The sequence below is a fragment of the Mytilus trossulus genome, chromosome 7 (assembly GCF_036588685.1).
Source record: "Mytilus trossulus isolate FHL-02 chromosome 7, PNRI_Mtr1.1.1.hap1, whole genome shotgun sequence".
NCBI classification, from domain to species: Eukaryota; Metazoa; Mollusca; class Bivalvia; order Mytilida; family Mytilidae; genus Mytilus; species Mytilus trossulus.
The window spans coordinates 79908947-79934646 of NC_086379.1; the positions used below are offsets into that span (position 1 = coordinate 79908947).

At 30.6% G+C, this 25700-nt stretch overlaps 1 protein-coding gene across 5 annotated transcripts in view; it reads right to left on the reverse strand.

The window, feature by feature from the left end:
- LOC134725940 (short-chain dehydrogenase/reductase family 42E member 1-like) overlaps positions 1–25700 on the reverse strand; it is an 82175-nt gene that overhangs the window by 12878 nt on the left and 43597 nt on the right. For all 5 annotated transcript variants that reach the window (XM_063590242.1, XM_063590243.1, XM_063590246.1 and 2 more), the window contains exons 4-6: positions 18980–19037; positions 12919–13034; positions 2370–2513 (exon numbers count right to left, since the gene is read on the reverse strand). In XM_063590242.1, coding sequence (XP_063446312.1) covers positions 2370–2513; positions 12919–13034; positions 18980–19037 — 318 coding nt within the window. The remainder of the gene's footprint in view (positions 1–2369; positions 2514–12918; positions 13035–18979; positions 19038–25700) is intronic.

Consider the following 25700-nt stretch of genomic DNA (forward strand, 5'->3'; position numbering starts at 1 on the left):
AAATCTATTTCCCTATCAAATAATTCTATCATAGTGATTCTAATACAGCAATCACATACAAAATATTTGCAGCTACTGAAAGTCAGCTCATGGGACTCAACATGCTGATAGAATAATATTGCTGTTCTACACTCTAATACTTGTAACTGTATGTCCACAGTATGAGTATATTTCATGAAGCAACATCATGAACAAGACTGGAAATCTACCTCATTCATTTAACAAAATATCTGAATGAAGTTGTTTCTAGGGGCCTTGTTCCAAAGTTGTTCAAATGTTAATCAATTTATCAATTAGACTGCCAGTATGAGATTCATTACGTAAAAACTGCAAACTGCTCACAAATAAATTAATCATAATTTCAAATGAAATTGTTGTCTATTTATGAATCTATTGCTACATTTATTTTAATTTGAACTAGTGCCACCACACTCCTAATAAGATTCTGTGATGATATTGACTAAATGTATCTATGCACTGCACCCGGTAAGTGATCAAATTACATAAAATATAATTCGATAAATGTCGAGTCCTTGAAATGTAACTTGACCACTAATCAAAGAATCAATGAAAATTTCATCATTGTATCACGACTGTCCATCTAACAACAATTATCTCCGTGTTCAATTGACAGTCATGTCACCCAGGTTATTTTTGTAAAGTCATATATTATGTAACGGATTTTTTTAACAGGAAACTTTCGACATAGAATCTGGAATTGGATCGAATGTCCCATACACAATAATAAAGTGGTTTCATAAAGTTAAAACTATCACTAACTTGTTGATTAAATATCTAATACTTTGAGACAATATTGTTTGGGTTGTGTTAATCACAAAATCGGTAATCACTGAAGACAGGATGTGACATCATCAAGTGATAGATCGAAGAATATTGGTTCTTGTACGTCAAATTGTGACCTTAACTTGTAGAAGTTGGTGAAAAACACATCCATCATATCCATGATTAATGTAGTTATGATCAAGTATACATTGAGTAAATGTCTGATAGTCTCCAGAGGTTTAAAGTTACTCCGGAGGAAATTGAAAGACTTAATTGGCATATGTTTTGATTAAATTATATCTAGTCCTAGCTCCCATCAGCATGAAAGTCAAACTTGACGTAGATATATATTTTTTTCTTCTGAGTTTTTAATATATGTCGTTTTTAATAAATCTCATGGAATATGATGACTGTTTCACCATGCTCAGTACAAGAGATAGTCCCTTAGTTTATTTCAACCTTTTGAATACTTGTCTAGTCACATAGCTTATGTAACATTTCTTACTGTTGGTGTAAAGATTTTTGTTTGATGCCACAAATATACATTGACATTTCATGTCTAGACTCAAATCTATGACTATTTACAGGGAAATTACGCTTTTTCAATAATCATGAGAATTGTTTCATTACTTTTTCTTTAAATATTTCAGACAATTCCTGCAAAAAAAACACATTTACTGCATTCCAATTTATTTTTTTCTGTTCTAATAAATTCTTAAGTATGATCAATGTAGACACTGATTACTGCAAAAAGTTCTTCCTTTTAAATAATTTAAAGCTCAGAGATATAATAAGTCTGGTTTAAACTATAAAAAGTTACCCTTTTACACTTTTTTCTCGTTAACATTTGTACTTCAATGATAAAAGATCCAAATATTTAACAATTAATCAAACAGATAAGCTTAACTAAATGCACTTTTATTTATTTTTAAAAGTGTGATAAATCACTAACTTTTTCCTGGCTAGACTGGTCATTCTGGACACAATAATTTACAGTAAGACAATTGAAGGATTATATAACCCCCCAGGTACGATTTGATAGATCTGGCTAAAGCTAGCCATCATGAACGATTCGATTGACCAAGATCCAATGTGATCTGTTAATCTTATTTGTGAATATCCAGTGTTATACTGTGCAATGACAAAATCCTGTTTCTGGGCATACAAAACTTGACAATTGAATTATTAGTCCTAGTTTCAACATTACTATGTGTCTGTCCCAAGTTAGTAACCTCATCATTCTAATTGTTTTTTTGTCATTTAGGTAATTTGCTGTTTAATTTATTCACAAATTTTTAAGCACTGAGGAGCTTGACTGTTAACTCAATTTTACTCAGTAAACAACTTTAGCTTATTTCTATTGTTTGGTTGCTGTCTAATTGACATATGCCCCTTGTCTCCTTTTATTCATATTCAATACTTGCAGACTTTCAAAATCCTTTAAACAAGTCAAATATTCGATGACCCAAACCACATTTTATTTAACAAGGAGCAAAACAATCTGTTGGCTTACATTACCATTTTTGGATAAAAGATGAGTATGTTTCTGCGTCTATCCTGCCAATATGTATTAAACCCTTTCTCACCAAAGTTCTAGGTATATGTCTTTTTTCTCCAGGTCCATAAACTCCTGCTAATCTCAGGGCACATGTACATAAACCATCAGTACCGTTAGCAGCTAATACTTTCTTCTCGGCTATACTTTTTGTTCTGGAATAGTGATCAGGGTGCTGTAAGAAAATTCAAAACACTATTTAAAGATTGAACATGAAGTACTTGAAATCAAAACATTTTTAATAAAATTGAGAATGGAAATGGGGAATGTGAATAAGAGACAACAACACAACCAAAAGACAATAAATCTTCTACCAGCACAATGTCTGAAATGTGTTGAATGTACATACATTTTATAGTTTATATTTTTAATGCAAAAATCATTAGACCAAAACTCAAAACAATTGATGCTATAATGTAATGATTCTATTCTATTCTATTCTACCATATAGTGACCGCCTTCAACAAATTGAAGATTATGTCACAGGAGGAAACTTACAACAAGACATAGATTGGAAAAATGTACAATTTTTAAAAAATAGGAAAAATTTAAAATTTAAAATGTTTTGTATAATAAAGTAAGATGTTGTAATTGAGTTAATATTGATGCTTTGAGATTGAAGATTTGAAAGAGTCGACTGAAGTGCAATTTACAATGTTGTCCGGTAGTTTGTTCCAGTCGGTGATAGTTCTTGGAAAATATGACTCTTTTCTGTAATGATTACTAGTTTTCCCCAGCTATCTGTAATGCTAGATGTGACAATTGTAAAAGGATCTTCTTTTAAAGCAGACTTGAAGTTTTCATCCAGAATCTGTTTTTATCATGTTTAGATAATTCAAATGTATAATTGTGGAACAGTAATTCCAGAAGCAGTGAAAGTTAACCTTGACCTGATTTTTTACGACAGGTAATTATTTCCAAAAGTGACAAGTCCAAACAAAAGTGCAATTATATCATGATTTGGAAATTGATTTTAACCATTTTTTTGACACTTAAAGGGATAAATGGTTGGCCATTTGCTGTCTAGCAACAATTATTACATGTTTATTTAGAACAAGATGATGTTAACATGATATGAAAATGATCTCTGCTTTGATCCAGAATGACACACTGAGCTTTAGTTTTAAAGTGCTATTATCAATGATTATTTTTTTTTATATCTTTACTAATCTTATACATAACTCCTCCCACTTAAAGTTTTCTGCATTCAGATTTTTTTATAAGGCATGCAATACATTTTTGTTAAATGGTCACATATATTGATTAACAATGGAAAAAAATAACAAAATGAGGCGATGTGGTCAGATTGCTAAAGAGTAAAAAAAATCAAGGCTAAACAACATAAGGATCTAAACAATCATAGGTTATGATATAGTTGACAAAGCTCATATCTTATAGAAAAAAAACATATTCTGCAGACATTGAAACTTTTTGAAAGATTTGTAGAGACTTTTTATTAAATCCAGAGACTAAAATAAATAATATAATTATACATTATCTCATTCCACACTTACTTTCCTATTCAAATTTTGTATTTAGAAAAAAAAAAACTGAAAATTTTTAAACCAGAAATGTAAGAGAAGAACAGATTTATGCAGCCATTTTTTTATGTCTATATGTTCTGATTCATTCATAACTGAAACCAGTTGTAATTAAATTGCATAAATTTCATTTAATCAAATTAATCACAGCACAGTTACACTGCTTGACATTTAAAAAAAAACAATGCTACAAAAACATTCAGTTATTAATTTTGTGCATTCAACAAAATACACTCGTTTACATTTGTAGTTGCTTCAGATCGTAGAATAAATCTACAAGGCTGTTACCATTCTTGTCACGTCAAGACCATATTTCAGAATATTATGTCAACAATACGGTTCTTAGAATCAAGTACTTTATGGTATTTACAACAGAGAAGTCTATCCTAATACCATAATTGACAAACAAAATAACAATTAATACAGTCTGGAATTGTCATGAAAAAATGGATACATCACTACAGAATGGGAAAATTAGATAAGATTGCTATTTTAGATGGTATAAGGAAATTGCTGTGCAAATCTATTGATCATGTTGTCACAGTAAAGTGTTCTAGATTGAATATAAGTATAGAGTAGTGAATGTAACACAGTCATCGGTCTTTCTATGTAATTACAAAAATGGGCGATGTCTATCATTAGACAATAGCGTAACAGAGGGGAACTGACCATGGGTTAGTTATCTTATTTTAATCATTTAAGAATCAGGACAATCTTTTACTTCATACTATTGGAATTTTCTTAATATGATAAAGTTAGCTATGAGTAATCTTGTTTTTCCTTTGAATATAAAAAAAAAGATGAAAACCAGCTTAAAAGCAACATGGATGAGCCCCTTATGCCTTTGATAAATCTGTGGTCATCTTTTTTTTTCCTAATTAATTGTCACTGATATATATGGGAAAACTGTATCTAGTAAATGAATTACTGAAACAATATTGTAATTTTGTTATTCTACAAAGCCACAAGTGTCCTGCAAGTAAATAAAATATATTTGATTATTTCTCTCTTTGTTATAGAAACAAAAGATATAATGTAATAAAGAGCTTCATAAATGTCAATAAAAAGACGGGAAGATGAATGAAATGTTGCTTTTTCCAGCTTAAATATAAACAAACTTAAGTCCAGAATTGCTTTAGAATTTATATTACCGATTCTCTTTTTGACAGAGAGTTTCCATTATTTATCTTAGATTAGCATAAAGTAATTGTATTTTATGTGTTGTTTTAATATTGTTTTATTGGTTTGGTATAATTTGATTGGTGAGTAGTGTGATTCTGACTGAGAATGGTTTAATACTGCTTCCTTTTGTTCTATAAGTGTACTTGAATGTTGTAGCCGTTACAGGAAGACATGGCATACAATTAATGAGGGTCTTTTACATGTTCCTAATCTTGTTAAAACTTGTCTGGATCACAACCATTAACACATTTTTAAAATAATTAAAAAAATGGGTTATTAAAGTACAATTCCTTTTTCTTTATATCCCAGATAACTTTAGGTGGAAGAAAAAAGTAAAACATTTTTGTTAATAGTAATGGCTTTAAATAGGCATCTATTAATATCTGAGGGGGGATAGGAGGGGTTCTGATCCTGAAATCCTGGACTAAAAAACATGAGATCCCGAGGTCCTGAATTTAAATAAAGTAAATCCTGACGTCCTGAAATCTGTAAAAAAAAATAATCCCAGATCCTAAAAGGGTCAATCCCAAAATCCTGAGCTTAAAAACCCGATCACAGAGTCCCGATAAAGGTCCTATCCCCCCTCATATCTATATGATTCTATATTTGTCAGATTTTTGCATGAAATAAATTGATTGATGATTAGCTTATGCATGAAATAAAAAAAACTAAATACATTTGTACTAAATGCAATTTCATACGATATGCCATGGAGAGCAGGAAGATGTCCAATAATTACATTAATTTTATTTTGCACTTAGTAAAAGGTAAAGCCAATGATATGTTTTTGCAATAAAGACGTAATGACAAGTGTGAACTATATTGGCATGTGTCTTTGAGATAAATATGTATGACAGTCTTATATCATACTTTAAGATAAATATGTATGACAGTCTTATATCATATTTTCAATTAAGCCACTTGCAATTCATGAAAAGTAAATATTCTTAAGATGCAAGGAAATTGCTATTCTGGGAAATAAATACATCCATAAAAAATATTTTTTTAGCAAACATTTTAACAAAAGAAGAACATGTATAAGCTTCGTCTTCTGCGTAAAATGAAGAGTTACTCACCCTGTGCTAATTTAATTACAGGGGAGATAACACATGACTTGGCAATCAACTAATATAACCAATCAACCGTGACCACTCTTTACTACTCTATCATACAATATTTTATAAATAACAATGCACTTATGCAGTCAAATGACTTTCTTGTCATTTAAATTGAGTCATTTACAAAAGTTCAGACTGTGATAACTGGTGATGTATTCTTGTTTTATCTGCTTCAGTTAGTGTCGTCTAGGACAAAGCAGCCATTTTGAACATTTTGACTAAACGGCGAAATAATATCATTTTTATTAAGGAAATTAAGAAACATGAAAGTTAAACTTGATTAAAACTGACAGAATATCAATAAACAAAGCAAAACAAAATTTCTGTTATAAATTGCTCCATATTTTGAATGCAGAAAATTCATCTGAAAAAATAGGAAGTTTTCTCAGTTCTACAGCTGTCCAAATATGTTCACAAATTTTACAAATTTGTTTAAACTAGATGATGTGTATACAAGACTGATGTTGACCCTAAGAGAAATAAAATAGAGGACTCGAATGCCCCTGGTCAAGCTGTTTAATTTTCAAGTTAAAAAGGGATTACTCTAGAACAATGATTTCTCACTGCCCAAATTTGAACTCTGTCTCCAAGTTTTTATTTTAAGCATTATGTATGAGCAGGAACAAATTATACATGTATTGATACACTGTTCCCAGGTATGAGTGCAGTGGAAATATTAGAATTTAATAATTTTCAAAGTTTTAAAGGGGCATTACTTAAGAATGGTAAACAATTCTTAGAATTGTGTATGAGTTCAAACAATTAAGATGAAGCAACTGAAGTTAGAATGCAGTTTTTTTTAATGGCAATTTTCCGAGTTACAAAGACCAAAACTTGAGATAAGTAAGTGACCCGATGCCCACATTAAAACTCTGTATGCAAATTTGGTTATAAGCATCATGTATGAGTTTCATGAAATTTGTATGAGTTAAACTTAAAAAGGTCAAAGAAAATGCAACAGACATAAGGACAGAAGGAAGGTTGGACAGATATACAGTCAAGGGTAACACTAATTGCCCCTGTTGCTTACAGAAATTAAATAATATTTTTTTTACTTAAATGCATATTTCAAAAGGAGCAGATCAAAAATCTTATGATCATAAGGAACTTCACTACCTATACAGTAAGAATTTACTTCTAGTCAAAAAAAGATAAATTATAGTTGAATGTTTATAACAAAGTAATTTATGAGAATCATAACCCAAGTTGCCCTAAGATTAAATGTCAGTCTGGGTGACCTAAATGTTCCTGCATCAAAACTGTAGCAGTGAAATGTCTCATAATGACTGCCATGTCTGGTCCTTATGACAGAAACTGTCAAGTTTCTAAAGTTTTGCCATAAATGGAAAAGTTGAATCAAGCACTTCAAGCATTAAATATATCTAAAGTAATCCACATATTTAAGAACTGCTCACTATGAAGCACAAAAAGGATGCATAGGAAGTATTATTCATAAAAAAGATTCCTGATCATGACAAATACAACACTAAGCAGAAGTCCCTAAAGAATCAAAAATGTAGATCCCAAATTGTTTTAGAAGAATATTGTATTGAAATATCACAGGCCTAGTTGTGATTTATTGTCCTACACAGATACAAGAAGAAGTGGGAAATTCATCAATATGTCAAGTTTTACAAGTGCATTAAATTCCAGTAATTTATACAACCAATTAATAATCTATTTTCAAATTTGTTTCAGTTCACATTTGTTTTTTGTTTATGTATCTGTAGCATGTCACTGTATTAAGGGCATGCCATACAGTAGCAAGGGCAGATAATAATGCGTCCAAATAAAACACGGTCTTCTCTCTCAAAAACTTTGCTAATTATAATCAATTCATCCAAAATTTTCAAAAAAATCACTTTTTTTATGAAGTTGGTTATGTCAATTTGAAAGCATTTGCAAAGGAAAACAAATATATTGCTTGTTTGAAGCTACTGAAGAGCATACAACTCGAGGCAAGTGAAGACTGAATACTTACACCAATAAAGTGGTATGTGAATATTATCCTTATTTGGTATACAGCTAAAATAGCAGAACAACAATCAAGGATACATTGGCTGACTTTTGAGTGGAAATATTTCAAGCATCTTCAAATCAGTGCTAGAGGCCATCTTGAACCTGCTCTTTGTCAAAAGGTTGCATAGTGACTTAAAGACAAAGAACAGCAATGAAAGCACTGTTCATAAAATTTTGGTTTTATTAATAAAATTGAGAATGCAAATAGGGAATGTGTCAAAGAGACAAGAACCTGACCAAAGAACAGACAACAGCCACAGGCTACCAATGAGTCTTCAACACAGCATGAAAATCCTGCACTCAGAGACAGGCATGTGAAGGGATTTTAAATCATGAATTATTACATCATTTACCTTTTTTTCTGTCAGAGAGAGAACTCAATTCTTTTGTTCTCTACTTATTGAATATCATTAAATATATGCAAAAAGTGCAATAAACAAAACAATACTCCTGCAAAAAAGCAATCAGTCATAATTAAAATACACCATCACCTTTCAATATTTCATGATGTAATTTGAAATATGCCATAACACATTTGAAATATTTATGAAAAATATTGAGTTTCTATTTTGTATGAAACATAATCAATAGTTAAGTTTTTTTTCAATTACAAAATTTGGTGAATTTTCCAATAATTATAAGATCCATTCTAAAGCAAAACACAGTTCTCTATAGACAAAGTTCCAACGACCTGTCTTTCAAACATGACAACTGAGAAATTAAGATAAACAAAACGAAAGACAGAAACATGCACATTCCATTTTCTAAATGAATAGGAAATGTGATGCCATTTATAAAAACAGAAAGTGGAGGTTAAGTACACAAAACAGACAAGAATGAAAGAAAATACAATTGAGTTAGATTATCAATAACATCCAATATTTGACCTTATTCCATTTAATATGAATGAATGTGGTCCATATCCAAGATTTCTGTAAACAATTCACTTTGTCAAATGAGTCCTTTATGTTATTACAATAAAAATAGAACTATGCAAGTGATGTAGAGAAAACCTAACATCACTAGCATTACTATTACTATAACTTAAGTCTTGCTAAATCAACTATACATTGAGGTTTGGTCCCATGTTCATCTATCCCTTTGTTCCTAGTTTAACTTAAGTCTTGCTAAATCAACTATACATTGAGGTTTGGTCCCATGTTCATCTATCCCTTTGTTCCTAGTTTAACTTAAGTCTTGCTAAATCAACTATACATTGAGGTTTGGTCCCATGTTCATCTATCCCTTTGTTCCTAGTTTAACTTAAGTCTTGCTAAATCAACTATACATTGAGGTTTGGTCCCATGTTCATCTATCCCTTTGTTCCTAGTTTAACTTAAGTCTTGCTAAATCAACGTTACATTGAGGTTTGGTCCCATGTTCATCTATCCCTTTGTTCCTAGTTTAACTTAAGTCTTGCTAAATCAACGTTACATTGAGGTCTGGTCCCATGTTCATCTATCCCTTTGTTCCTAGTTTAACTTAAGTCTTGCTAAATCAACGTTACATTGAGGTCTGGTCCCCTGTTCATCTATCCCTTTGTTCCTAGTCTGGGTTATTGATTTCAAGGTAACTGTATCATACAACAGATTATAATCAAAGTTTTCAATGTTAATTACAGGCTTCTGTTAATCTTATTTCGCAAGAAAACTCAGCAAATAAGGTAATTTATAACTGGTAAATATATGAAGATTGATGTTTGCAAGATCAAAAATGTGAAAGATTCTATTGCATATCTTTTTTATCATTTCATTCAAGTCCTTTCCTTAGATAACTGCAACTTATACAGATTTTCAAAATGCTTATTTGAATTTGCATTTTCTCTTGTATAAAATTCTTTATAAACTAAATCTTAATCAATGTTGAAAACAAAATTTTTATGTCAAAAAATCAAATCCATAGTTTGCATTTTTGTTATAACTTCCACAGAAAAAAATACCTTTTTTCAACTTTCTTTTTCCCTGGTAAACACATTCAGGAAATCAAACATATATTGTTTACTAAAATAACTTCTTTATATAGGCCATTAGTCTATATAACTATTGAAGCTGAGATAATAAGACATAATTTCACTCAGCAAGATACTGTCAAAGATTTAAAAAGTTTGACTTCACTTGTTTTATTATCTTGACAAGCCTTGTAAATGTGCTGGTATGTATTTTTAAAATACAATGTTAAACCATGGGATACTTTTGATTTAGATTTTAATATCACTAGTCATTTAGAAAAAAATGAATGTTCACTTTGTTTTTAAATGTCATGGTCTCAGTGGTATCCAAGATGCTAGCATGTACAATAATTTTAGCTGGATGAAAACTAGTTCATCTGTAAAATTATAAAGGAGAAAGAGTGATCATTACAGCAATGATATTTCATACATTTATTGTCTAAAAGCATTTATTGTTTTATTTGTTTATTTTGTTTCATCATATTTTTGGTGACTGAATTTTCAAAGCTTTTGAGTTTCACCATGTTTTGTGGTTGTATGCTTTTGTGAATTACCATATTTTGGCGGCTGTATTTTAGCTTTTGTGTTTTTCCATGTTTTGGTGGCTGTATTTTAGCTTTTGTGTTTTAAGGATGTACACCTCTGAGGAGCCAAAAATTTCTGGAATTAAACTTTTTTTCTTGACCTGATTTTTGTGTTTATAAGACTGTAACAAAATAATTGGTGAAGAAAAAATCATATGTTGGTGCACTTCTTTTTTTGCTATGGCCCTTTGAAAATGCCCAATTTTTATGATTTTCCCATTTTTCATTGATTTTTACCTATTTTTGGGCTATTATCGTGAAAAAATTACAGTTCCACAATTAAACTTTTGTTCTTACTTTCTATAAAGATGAAGTGGACCAATCTGAATAAAGTTTACTTACAAAAACTATAGGTAGGTGTTAATTTAAGAAAGTTTTATCATATTTTGACGCTTTTTTGTGTAAAATTTACCATGCTGTCAATTTTGTATTTTTGTGTTTTTTCTCAGTTTTAAGAACAAAACGCATATTGATTCAACTTTTTTTGTTTTAAATGATTGAAAAAGTACATATCTAAGAAATTTGAAAAGACCAAAATGATATGGGATGTACATGATTCTTGTAAAATCATTTTTTGTATCCCTCACCCATTTTCTCAAAATTTTGGCTAAAAATACTGACTTGATTGGTCGTAAAATAATAAAACTGGATTACTCAAAAACCATTCATTGTAAATACACAATTTTTCCACCGATTAATGTTTGATTATAATATTTTAAAAATTCATTGATATTTTCCACTTCTATCGCATGTTTTGGAAATAATTCAAGAACGAGATTTCAACGAGACTGAACGAGACTGAAAGTCAGAAGAATACATCCTTAATGTGGCTGTATTTTAGCGTGTGTTTTACCATATTTTGGTGGCTGTATTTTAGCTTTTGTGTTCTACCATATTTCGGTGGCTGTATTGTAGCTTTTGTGTTTTACCATGTTTTGGTGGCTGTATTTTAGCTTTTGTGTTCTACCATATTTCGGTGGCTATATTGTAGCTTTTGTGTTTTACCATGTTTTGGTGGCTGTATTTTAGCTTTTGTGTTGAACCATGTTTCTGTGGCTACATTTTAGCTTTTGTGTTTTACCATATTTTTGTGGCTGTATTGTAGCTATTGTGTTTTACCATGTTTTGGTGGCTGTATTTTAGTCTTTGTGTTTTATCATGTTTTGATGGCTGTATCTTAGCTTTTGTATTTAACCATGTTTCTGGGGCTGCATTTTAGCTTTTGTGTTTTAGCATTTTTTGATGGCTTTAATCTAGCTTTTGTGTTTCACCATATTTAAATGGCTGTATGCTTTTGTGTTTTACCATATTTTAATGGCTGTATGCTTTTGTGTTTTACCATATTTTAATGGCTGTATGCTTTTGTGTTTTACCATACATTAGTTGTTGTCTTTTAGCTTATGTGTTTTACCATGTTTTGAATTCCGTATTGTTGCTTTTGTGCTTTACCCTGTTTTGGTGGCTATATTTTAGCCTTTGTATTTTACAATGTTTTACCATGTCTTGGTGGATGTATCTTAGCTTTTGTGTGTTTACCACGTTTTTGGGGCTACATTTTAGCTTTTGTGTTTTACCATATTTTGGTGGCTGTATTTCAAAAGAGTTTTACTATGCTTTGGTGGCTGTATTTTAGCTCTCATGTTTTGCCATGCTTTGGTGGCTGTAATTTAGCTCTCATGTTTTGCCATGCTTTGGTGGCTGTAATTTAGCCTTTGTGTTTTATCATGTTTTGGTGGTTATATTTTAGCTTTTGTGTTTTACCATGCTTTGGTGGCTGTATTTTAGCTCTCATGTTTTGCCATGCATTGGTGGCTGTAATTTAGCTTTTGTGTTTTACCATGCTTTGGTGGCTGTATTTTAGCTCTTGTGTTTTACCATATTTTGGTGGCTGTATCTCAGCTTTTGTGTTTTACCATGTTTTGGTTGTTGCATTTAGCTTTTATTATCTGACATGAAACTAAGTAAGGTAATTTTCAGTCAGTTCTCAGCTCTTAAAATGCAGCATTAGTAATCATCCCTAAATTAGGGTATACATATAAAGTAATCTTCACTTAGTTAAGCGAGAGGATGAACCTCACATAATTAGTTTTTTAGAAGTAAAAAAGGTAATTGCTTTACACCACAACAGCACAAAAAAGACTATATCACTATGATACCTGGTTTGGAAGATTAAGACTAAGTAAGTTACCTGATTTAGAGGTAAGTAAGGTAATCTATCATCTCCATCTTTAATCTCCTGTCCACCAAATATAACATTGTAGGTACTGGTATACACAAGTCTGGTGATTTTATTCTTCATGCATGCTACAAAATAACAAATATAGCATTGTATGTACTGGTATACACAAGTCTGGTGATTTTATTCTTCATGCATGCTACAAAATAACAAATATAACATTGTTATGTGTGTACTGGTATACACAAGTCTGGTGATTTTATTCTTCATGCACGCTACAAAATAACAAATATAACATTGTATGTACTGGTATACACAAGTCTGGTGATTTTTATTCTTCAAGCAAATTTAAGTAAACATTGGTATGATTAATATCTATATGTAATGTGTGTATCAATGATTAAGGTCTTTCTATGTATCCTTTTTGTAAACAACTAAACAAAGTAAATAGATAGGAATGAGGGAAACATCAAAAATAGAATATACTCATTTGACATATTGCTTTTCAGATAGATTTCTAGAAATTGGAATCAGTTTAATCAACAATCAGTTTAATCAACAATCAGTTTAATCAATAATCAGTTTAATCAACAATCAGTTTAATCAACAATCAGTTTAATCAATAATCAGTTTAATCAACAATCAGTTTAATCAACAATCAGTTTAATCAACAATGTGAAGAACCAAGGCCGATGGGTAAATCCTTCAGTTTCTGTTTTAAGGAATATCCAATATATTCAACAAAATTAATAAATAAATTCAGAACAAGTAATTGTGAGACCAACTTTTTGGTTTTGATTTATACACAAATAATTACAACAATGTTAAAACCTGCACCTAAAAACTTAGTTATAAACTCACAGGACTATTTTGAAGTGAGCGATAGAAAGAGTCTAAATTTGATTGCAACATTTACTCCTCTAACATTAAGTAACACAGGTTACAAGGTCAACCTTGGATGTCCAATACAATGCTTTGTTGTGGAAATATTAATGGAAGTTATATATCTTATTCTATTTCTCTGGAAATTAGTTTTCCCCACCTCCATCAAAAAGTTATCAGATCTGATGGAGGATATAACAAGTACAAGCATCAAACAACAAATACCAGAAACAATAGATCAAAGGGTTATCGTCAGACATTACAAAGGTATTACGTAAGATTGCTAAATTTATATCCATGATAATAAGCTCCTGAGTATTGATGTGTAATCACTGCTGACTTTCATTGTATTATTGCAGAAATAAAAATAGCATTATTTTGATAATAATCTCATTTCTTTCTCTATGGTGTAGGCTATATGATATATTTCATACAATTTAATACACTTTTATGCTGTGATTTTTATCTTTTTGATGATGTAGAAGTTATATTTTTGAAGAAGTGGTTTTTGTTAGGAATGACTGTACGTTTCAATGATAGGGAAATTATGGATATCTATAATGAACGTGACAATTGGTCTCTCCTTTCTTGATCCCTCTTCTTGATTTGTTGCATAATTTGGGTAAAATGTAATAATTGTATAGACATTTTATACAATTTCTCTGGTATTTCTGGATATCTTTTAAACCCATCAGTCTCCATTCCATCATATTCTGGAAAATTTCCAAAGGTGTTTTTTTTGTCCAAAATAATTACATCAAGTGTAAAAAAAGAAAATTAAAATTCATATAACCATAAAAATGAAAAAAGTTCTTAAAACAAAAAAACACAGCAGTTAAGCTTTTTTTTGAATATCATAAAGGTCATGTGACTGTTTTAGATTTATCTTCCAATCTAAATATGCCTTAATAGTTTTTACTTGCATGAGAAAAAGCGTTTATCTCTCAGTCCAGGAAGTGTAACTTAACTGATGTTTTATGGTATTTATTTTCAATGCTTTATGATAGACAAGGTTGGATATGTAGAAGAAATGCATGTCTGGAAGACTATATTGTAAGCCTGGTATCTTTGATAAGTTTCCCAATTTTTGATTGGTTCATTACTGGAAAGACATTGTAACTTAAAAGGGTAGGAAAAATGTCTGTGTTTATAATGAAATACAAATATGTGCTTCCAAACAACGGGAAACTAATGTGTTTTTGTTATGTAAGGAGTAAGCAATGTCATAATACATGTCTATCATACAGTCTTGGTTATATTAAAACAACAACATATTTCCTATCAATAACAATCTCTATATTTGGATCTGTAATTTCCTTCCAAAACTATATTACTGTCAAATAATGGTGAATGTTACAACTTCTATAAAACTAAATGAAAATATCATATCAGCCTAAAGGTTATATGACAACATAGAAACTTTATGAAAAATATGAGGTATTACGGCAAAATATAATTACTTTTTGACAAGAAACTGCCATTAAAATTATTAATATTCTGCTTTTAAATTGAAAATGATTACAGCAATTGTGTTTGTGAATGATAAAATTGTATTGTTCTCCCAAGTATATTCTATCAATTTCATTTTATGTCAAGTTTCCTCCACACTTAAGGTATCAAAGTAGATTAACTATGTTTGTAAAACTCCCATGTGACATACAATCTGACAAAAACAAATCCCTTGTGTATATGGAATTGAAAATTTACAATACTACATACACTGAAAAGAAACTGGATACATTGAATGCTATGAGTATTTGAACTAAGAGGAACATTTTGAGCAGAAATACTTATTGCTCATAGGAGTGGATGACCTATTTTACATTCAATTCTTTACAAATGTATTTGATTTCAATACAACCAAAACCATTCACTTTCCTAATTTGCTATTCCACAGAAATCTGTGGAATAACGTATCCCACTTTACATTTTATTATATATTTACAAATTTTCATCTGGAAGAGGACAATTCATTTTAATTAAATCCTGTTGAGAGGAAAAATGCAAAAATCAGTTGATTAAAAAAATATTTGATTAACAGCCATAACTCTTCTAAGGATTCAATTGATAGGATCAGTCATATTTGCATTTTTGTAGATCTTGTTTTGCTGATCATTTTTGATGTTTACTGTTTGTGTCTATCTATTATAGTTTTCAAGATAATTGCAAAAAAGTGAAAATGATTAAAAAATCCATATTTAAGTGCAATAACACCTATAAAGAGTAATACAATTATTTTGGTGGGAAAGGAAAGTATGTAAATCTTGACATTCTGGGAATTTTGTTCACTAATAGACATTATCATTTCAAGAAGTTAAGACTTCCAATACCTTTCACCTTTATGTTTTTAATTTCAGCTATGGTGGCCATTTTGGATGATTGGCAGGAAATAAAAATCGCCAAACTCTACAGATCATTCAGACCAAGGAGGTTATATTAGAAGGAGAGTGTACACTCTGCTTGATACAAAATTAGCCTCCCCAGAATAGCAGTTCGATCAGAGAAAAATGATAAAATTATAAAGAAACCGACATGTTTATCACCCACTTGACATGGCCCTCTGATGTACTCGAGTAGTTCGGGCTGTTAGATAAATCGCATATGTCACGTGATTGTTATCAGTGACTGGGTCATTAAAGTTCAGCTGTATATTTGGTAACAACGCAGTGTATAGGTGTTTATGATATGTAAAAAGATCGGACGCGCAATTTCAAAATCAATCGTCTGTCTACGGTAAAAAAAGATAAAGAAATGACTAAGTTATGAGGGTTTAAAGGAAAAATAGTGAGCGGTTTTTATTCAACACTACATTGCTTTAAACAAAGATTTTCGCTTCACCTGTCAATTTCTGCTTATGAGAATTGGCAGGTAATAATCATAGAAAATATACGAATATGCAAAGTACTTTAGTTACGGTGACCGGTAACGACCGGAAGGAATATTTGCAATTGAAACATAGAGAAATTTATTGGGAACAACGTAAAAGTGACTTTCTGTTATGACTGTTGATATTAACATTGACGGCAATGAGACGGATATTCGTTTTATTTCTATTGGTAATAAGTTTACTTTTAACATAAAATTTTAATTTTTAATTACTTAATAAAAAAATATCACAAAAAATCTTGATTAACATTTCAATAATTGTATATCCGGTCAGTTTATGACACCTCGGGTGTTTCCGTTCTTACTCGGGTATGTAATTAGGACAAAATCTCCCGCTGTGACAGAGTTGATCTCAACTAATTAACACCCACTTACAGAAAAGTCGGTAACATTTAATGTGTAATTATCGTCTTTCGTCCTCTCTCCTTCTAATATAACCTCCTTGTTCAGACTAAGTATCAATGGAAATAGTTAGTGCTTTCAGAGCAGAAACTTTATGCAAAAATTTGCAATAATGGACATCAAAAGAATGGAAAACAGAAGCCATGTTATGGCAATAGCCAAGTTATGGCAATAGCCAAGTTATGGCAATAGCTCACCTGTCCTGTAGGGTCAGGTAGGCTTGAAAGGAAATCCTGAAAACCTACCTAAACACCTTATCACCATAGACAAATATAGAGACCTCTTCCTCATCTTTAGTTAACAAAGGCATATCTCTCTTAAAAATGTACTTGATACCTTAAAATTCTCAGTATTTATAAAACAAAAACAACTTGGTGAAATACAGACTTATATACTTTTGACTGTGAAAAATGTAGCAGTAACAAATTTAAACATTTGGTTATCACTTTTCTACTTTTCTAGATTACAAAAATTCATGATTTAATCATAGGAACAACATATATTGCATTAAAATGATATAATTAGGATAGTGGAATTCAACAGTAAATATAATTTACCATTAAACAGGTGTAAGAAGTTATAAAATAGATATAAATATTCCAAAATAACATATTTATTAATGACAATGATTTGTGCAAATATGTTCACATTTCTTTGATCTTACTGAAAATTTATTATTTAAAATCTAGCAGAAAAATCAGATATACTGTACATTTTTGTTTTGAAGTTTTCTTTTAAATTAAACGATTTTGGTGTTAATCTATTAAATATATTTGGAAACAGTCTTTTCAAGTCAATGATGAGCTACATACTCTATACAGTCCAAACCAGACATTTGTTAGTATACATTGTATTGTAATAAGTTAATATTTTAGGCTCCTAGTCAGTTTAATATGAGAAAACATGGACAATTTAAAAATAGCTTACTTTGGTCACTTTACAGCCTTAAAAAAATAACTAAGGGACCTATACAAAATATCTGCAAGCAACTCTATAAAAGCCTAAAAAAATGTCAAGTTTCCGACACAAAACATCTGAAGGTCACTATACAGCCTTGAAAAATCAGAAAGTGTTCTATGCAAAACATCTGCAGATCACTATACATGTTACGATTTATTTCTTCCTCTGTGATATTTTCTCCTGAGGATAATTTGTCACGGTAATTTTTTTCCAGGCATGGTATTTTACAGGTAGATTTTTTTCAGAGGAGTGAAAATCTATCTGTGTTATGCGGATAGTATGTACCAGTATATATTTTGTAAAATTGGCACGTGTCCTATACCATGTATACAATACTTCCACAGGTCACTATACAGCCTTGTAAACATCAGCAAGATTCCAATACAAAACCTCTGCAGGTTACTATACAGCCTATCAAAATAGGCAAATGTCCTAACCAAAACATCTACAGATCACTATACAATTTTATAACAACAAAAAAAGAAGGCAAGTGTCCTATATAAAACACCTTCAGGTCACTGTACAGCTTTATAAAAATCGACAAGTGACCTGTACAAAAAATAGGCAGTCACTATACAGCAGAATAAAATAGGCAAGTGTCCTATACAAATCATCTGTAGGTCACTATACAGCCTTAAAGCAATAGACAAAAGAACCTGTACAAAAAACTTTAAAAAAGATCATTATACAGCATTAAAAAATAGGCAAGTGTCCTATACAAAACACCTGCAGGTCACAATACAGCCTTGAAAATAGACAAGTGTCCAAACTATAAACATGTTTGTTATTCTAAAGAAGAGACAGAAAATGTAACATAATATTTATATGTAAATCAACATTTGGATCCATGACATAATGTTTCCCCCTGTCTAAAGTGGTATGATACAGACTGGTTTTCTGTCAGATTGGTTGATAAATTGTATTTCTATTGATTTATCCTTACCTTTTATCACATTTTCTGTTCCTCCAATATTCACAGCTTCAATTAATTTTTTGTTCAACTGAAAAATATAAGAATTGATAAAAACATGATGAAAAAATGCAAATTTTCTGTCACTCCAACTGTTTAATGATATTTGTACATGTCAAAAGTTCCTGGATATAGACAAAATGTTTGTCAATGTCAAGAAATAGAGTGTGGAAACTTACAAGTCAAAGCAACTCAACAGTAATGAATTTTGATACTTTAATACCAGCTTGTGGTATATATAGGGGATGATTTTTATGTTTATATATTGTTTGCAGGGTGTTTTAACATTAATCAAGGCATTGTCTTTACATACTGTTATTCACTTTGTGCATTTCAACTTAAGTGCTGTAGAAACTACAGAAGGTCAACAAGGTGTTTATATGAGTTTGAAAACAATTGAGGTCATCACCATTAAAACTACACTGTTACAATTTTTCATGAAAAACAATACTCATGCTTGACATTTCTGATTGCTTTTTTTTTCACTTACTGACAATGCTTCATCTTTTAAACAAAAATAAGCAGAAAATACTAAGGGGATAATCAAATATTAAAAGAGGAAAATAAACGAATTTATGGTAAAAAAAAGCTGAAAAAAACCCAGATCTAAGTGAGTGAGTAAGAACAGTGTACAAAAAAGGACTGTATAAAAAAAACTAAGGACTGAGCTACACAAACAAAACAACACTAATTTAACTTACTGCAACAGTATCATAGAGGATGTTTTAAAGCTGAGCTTTTTCAAATATCAAAATCTACCTAAACTGTTTTTTTTTCTCCACAGCCTGACTATTTGACAGAATTATGATTAATAGCATGTTCTCATGCCTGAGTACATAGATTTTCTTTATAATTAAGGTATCTAATCTTACAATATATCAAAACAAATTTTATCAATTTCCTAACAATAGGAAGAGTAATAAGAAATAATATCTGGAGATAAAAAAGAATATCTATATACAGAAAACCTTAATGAATATGATAATATTTCATTATAGTATGATTGATGTGGGTGAAAAAATTCTTTTATCCCCATTCTGTGACCAAATAGGTCGATCAAAATTATATATTCCATCTATTCATATATAGCTTCATTCTAGACAGCCTCTACAGAAAAACAAATTTGTATGCTACTTTTGGCATTGATGCGATGATTCTAAAAATTAGATTGCCTAAAGGATCAACAATGAAACGTAATCAGAACAATTGAAATATACATTGGCAAGCAGTTTTAGTAACACGTCCACGCAATTCCTATATTTCAAACATAAGAATGCAATCATTATACTCGGCAAATAATCTGTTCAATGAAGCTGTAACCTCAAAAAAAACTATTATAAACAGATCATAATTTAATAACATTAATATCTGTTTTCAAAATAATAAAGAAAAGAAGTCTCATATTGTGACGTTACTGAGATGAATTTTTATCGACTGGTGTGAAATATTGAACATGGGTAAAATTTCGTACTTTTAATTACTATCTTGACATTTAAAACATAAACAGGTAAGCCAATTATATTATTTATCTTTCATATTTAAATGTAATTATGTAATGTTAATTGTTTGGTTATGTCATTTATAAAACAGTGTGAAATGGTGGAAGCTGTTGCAATATTATCCAAATGTCAAATAAATAAATTCTCATTAAGATAAAATAAACAATTACAAAGTTATAAAATAATTACATAATGAAAATATCAATGAAGCTTTTAGCACATAACAGTAAAAAACACTATCTGATGGTGGAATAAATAACTCATTCATTATTATATTAAAAGTGTACATGCACCCAATATGATTGAATCATTTGGTCTCCAGTTGAGAGTTTTCTAATTGAAAATCATACCACTTCTTCTTTAAGTTTTACTAGTACAGTAGGAAATTTGGCGCTTGCAAGCCTATTTCAAATAAACATTTCAAAGTGTCATGCTTTTAAAAAAAATCATGTACCAGGTAATTGGGTTGCTTTCCTATAGATAAAAAAGAACAATATTGATTTTAATAGAATATAAAAGACTTAAAATAAGTCATTATGAAAGATACTTGGCAAATGATTTCAGTGAATTTATTACACATCCCTGTGTGTTCTATATAAAAAGGGGTGTATCCATTATTCTTACTTACTCTACTTTGTAATGTTTACCTTTAACATTTTGACAATATTCAACAAGAAGTATTTTTTAAGTCAGATTGTTTCTACTGTTGAAACCAGCAGGAACATATATATTGTTAGATATACTGTTCCAAGAAACCAGTCAAAACTTTTTGAAGAATAAGATTTTAGCCAACCTTACCAACTCTTTTTTAAGAATGACACCAGAAACACAAGTTTTTTAAGGCCATAGAATAAGTGGTTGTCTTGAGAAGGTTTTATTTTATAAATTGTCAACAGTTAGTATCAAAAGATCATTAATAGATTTTTAGAAACAATTGATACTGTAAGAATCAATAAATTCAGTATAAATGTCATGAATCGTACAGCATATGTTGATCATAACCATTGCACAAATCATATCATTTTCTGAAATACAATCACCATGATGCTTCAATGATCCAATTTCTAACAAAAGTCATTCAGATACCTAGCATTTCACTTTTCTATATTACATATTTATTGTTTGGATTCAATTTTCACCATTTTATTGCAACATAAAGATGAAGTTTGATTATTGTTATGAATTCATAGGAAGTTCCCAGCTGACTTTAATACAACTCTCGTTCAATTTAATACTTCAAGCTACAGTTACATTAAGTTAGAATATCAATTCTGTTTTTCTGTGTGTCATCTTCAAACAATAATTCAAACAATTATCTTGTAAAATTTATTTTTGAATTCAAAACCTTCTTTTTTCCATGATTATTTTATAACCTTGATATTAATTGCAGACTTTCAGGATTTTATGTGATCCATGAGAATCAAAATGATACATATACACTGCAATAACTTTGTATAATTAGAGTTGTGCTTCTTTCAACACATTTATAATTGACTGCACACATTCGATACATCACATTATTGACGTAATTCAATTATCCCCTCAAAGAAGAAAGAAATAACTACTAATACTTTATGTGTAATGCCATTAATCCTGTAGTATTTAAGTTACATAAAGATAAAACATAGAGATTCTTATCTTACTTCTAAATTGTTCCACCTATGCAGGAACTTGAAACAACTGAGGAGGATGTTAACCAGCTTTGACAGTCAAGACACAAATAATACTTGAAAGTTAACTTAAGCATATGAAAATCAAAAAGCAATAATAAAGGTCTCAAGCAATAATAAAGGTCTCAAGCAATAATGAAGGTCTCAAGCAGGTCTCAAGCAATAATAAAGGTCTCAAGCAATAATGAAGGTCTCAAGCAGGTCTCAAGCAATAATAAAGGTCTCAAGCAATAATGAAGGTCTCAAGCAGGTCTCAAGCAATAATAAAGGTCTCAAGCAGGTCTCAAGCAATAATAAAGGTCTCAAGCAATGATAAATGTCTCAAGCAATGATAAAGATCTCAAGCAGAAGAATAAAGGTCTCAGGCAATAATAAATGTCTCAAGCAATAATAAAGGTCTCAGGCAATAATAAAGGTCTCAAGCAATAATAAAGGTCTCAAGCAATAATAAAGGTCTCAAGCAATAATAAAGGTCTCAAGCAATAATGAAGGTCTCAAGCAGGTCTCAAGCAATGATAAAGGTCTCAAGCAATAATAAAGGTCTCAAGCAATAAAAAAGGTCTCAAGCAATAATAAAGGTCTCAAGCAATAATAAAGGTCTCAAGCAATAATTAAGGTCTCAAGCAATAATAAAGGTCTCAAGCAATAATAAAGGTCTCACAATAATAAAGGTCTCAAGCAATAATAAAGGTCTCAAGCAATAATAAAGGTCTCAAGCAATAATAAAGGTCTCAAGCAATAATAAAGGTCTCACAATAATAAAGGTCTCAAGCAATAATAAAGGTCTCAAGCAATAATGAAGGTCTCAAACAGGTCTCAAGCAATGATAAAGGTCTCAAGCAATAATAAAGGTCTCAAGCAATAATAAAGGTCTCAAGCAATAATAAAGGTCTCAAGCAATAATAAAGGTCTCAAGCAAATTAAGGTCTCAAGCAATAATAAAGGTCTCAAGCAATAATAAAGGTCTCACAATAATAAAGGTCTCAAGCAATAATAAAGGTCTCAAGCAATAATAAAGGTCTCAAGCAATAATAAAGGTCTCAAGCAATAATAAAGGTCTCACAATAATAAAGGTCTCAAGCAATAATAAAGGTCTCAAGCAATAATGAAGGTCTCAAGCAGGTCTCAAGCAATGATAAAGGTCTCAAGCAATAATAAAGGTCTCAAGCAATAATAAAGGTCTCAAGCAATAATAAAGGTCTCAAGCAATAATAAAGGTCTCAAGCAATAATAAAGGTCTCCAGCAATAATAAAGGTCTCAAGCAATAAAAAAGGTCTCAAGCAATAATACAGGTCTCAAGCAATAATAAAGGTCTCAAGCAATAATGAAGGTCTCAAGCAATGATAAAGGTCTCAAGCAATAATAAAGGTCTCAAGCAATAATAAAGGTCTCAAGCAATAATAAAGGTCTCCAGCAATAATAAAGGTCTCCAGCAATAATAAAGGTCTCAAGCAATAATACAGGTCTCAAGCAATAATAAAGGTCTCAAGCAATAATAAAAGTCTCAAGCAATAATAAAGGTCTCAAGCAATAATAAAGGTCTCAAGCAATAATAAAGGTCTCAAGCAATAATACAGGTCTCAAGCAATAATACAGGTCTCAAGCAATAATAAAGGTCTCAAGCAATAATAAAGGTCTCAAGCAATAATAAGTGTCTCAAGAATTAATAAAGGTCTCAAGCAATAAAAAAGGTCTCAAGCAATAATAAAGGTCTCAAGCAATAATAAAGGTCTCCAGCAATAATAAAGGTCTCAAGCAATAATAAAGGTCTCCAGCAATAATAAAGGTCTCAAGCAATAATAAAGGTCTCCAGCAATAATAAAGGTCTCAAGCAATAAAAAAGGTCTCAAGCAATAATACAGGTCTCAAGCAATAATAAAGGTCTCAAGCAATAATGAAGGTCTCAAGCAATGATAAAGGTCTCAAGCAATAATAAAGGTCTCAAGCAATAATAAAGGTCTCAAGCAATAATAAGTGTCTCAAGCATTAATAAAGGTCTCAAGCAATAAAAAAGGTCTCAAGCAATAATAAAGGTCTCAAGCAATAATAAAGGTCTCAAGCAATAATGAAGGTCGCAAGCAATAAAAAAGGTCTCAAGCAATAATAAAGGTCTCAAGCAATAATAAAGGTCTCAAGCAATAATAAAGGTCTCAAGCAATAATAAAGGTCTCAAGCAATAATACAATATGTTAGATTGTTTGTTGGTGTTTAAAGCCACTTTCAGCACTATCAGTTTTCATAGGAGGATAAAGCCAGAGAGCTTGGAAATAACAGCTGATATTCTGCTGGAAAACTGACTAGCCATTATAAATGTAGTCAAATCCAGGTTCAAACTCACATTCTCAGAGTTGACAAGTTTTCCTCTCCGATACAAAGACTGCTGTATGTCAGATCAAATTAAAATGTTAGACTTAATAAATTTTTATGTCCGATGCAGATTTAGGGGAGGCCCAGGCCCTGGGCCTCCCCAGGCCCCCCTTTTTTTGGAAAAAATAGTTTGATTATATAGGGAATCACTGAAGCAATAATGATGGAGGGCCCCCTCTTAGGCATTCATTGGGCAACCTCTTACAAAAATTTCCTGATCCGCCACTGAAAGTCTTATTCATATTAAGTTTTCCCAAGCAACTGAAAAATGCCCATGGACAGCCTCAGTGGATGTAAGCCTTGGACTAGAACTATGGCTCAAAAAGTAGAAATAAATCTTTAGTTGCTGTAATTAAACTGAATTGGTATTTTTCACTGGATGTTAAAGTAATCATGAAACAATTATAAGAGATCCAGTTCTGTTTATGTATATCTCTATAAATATTATTGCTTTTTTACCATTAATTTTAATTAGAACCAAGGGCAATAAACAAGATTCGCACCTGCCAAAACCCTCAGCACATAGATAATGGAAAAAGAATCAACTATTCTTTCTTTTTCTTGTACAGATGGCGGTTGTTAAACTGTCCCATAAAATTTCATGTTAATACTTTGAAATGAGGAAAGCAATACTCCCAACTTTTGTAATTAGTATAATATATATGTGCTTGTCTTTTCTCATTCCAGTTGAATTGTTTAAACACATACTAAGCTATAAAAGCATAGAAGGCAGTATACAATGATAACTTGTAAACTTAAATTCAGTAAATCTAGTAGATTTAACAGCTCTTATCCTCAGTTCTCAAATAGGCTGTGGAAAAAGAATGTTTTTCTTGCATATTTTCATTAGGAGGGTGGAAAATTTGATAACAGAATGTCTAAATTTACATATAAATTTTCTAATCAATGAGATTTTTTTTGATATATTATATAACCAGACATAAAATCTTATAAAAAAAGGGAAATTGAATATTAATAGAGTGTTTAAGTTTAAGTTTAGAAATGTTGTCTTCTTGTTTCACCTTTCTAATAATAATCATCCATTGTTAACCAAACTACAAAGTTATAACATGTCATTAAAAATACAATAATAGCCTAAAACATTTGTCAAATTTTGTATAAACCTATTTTACTTCTCAGTTCTGCACAAAATTCTG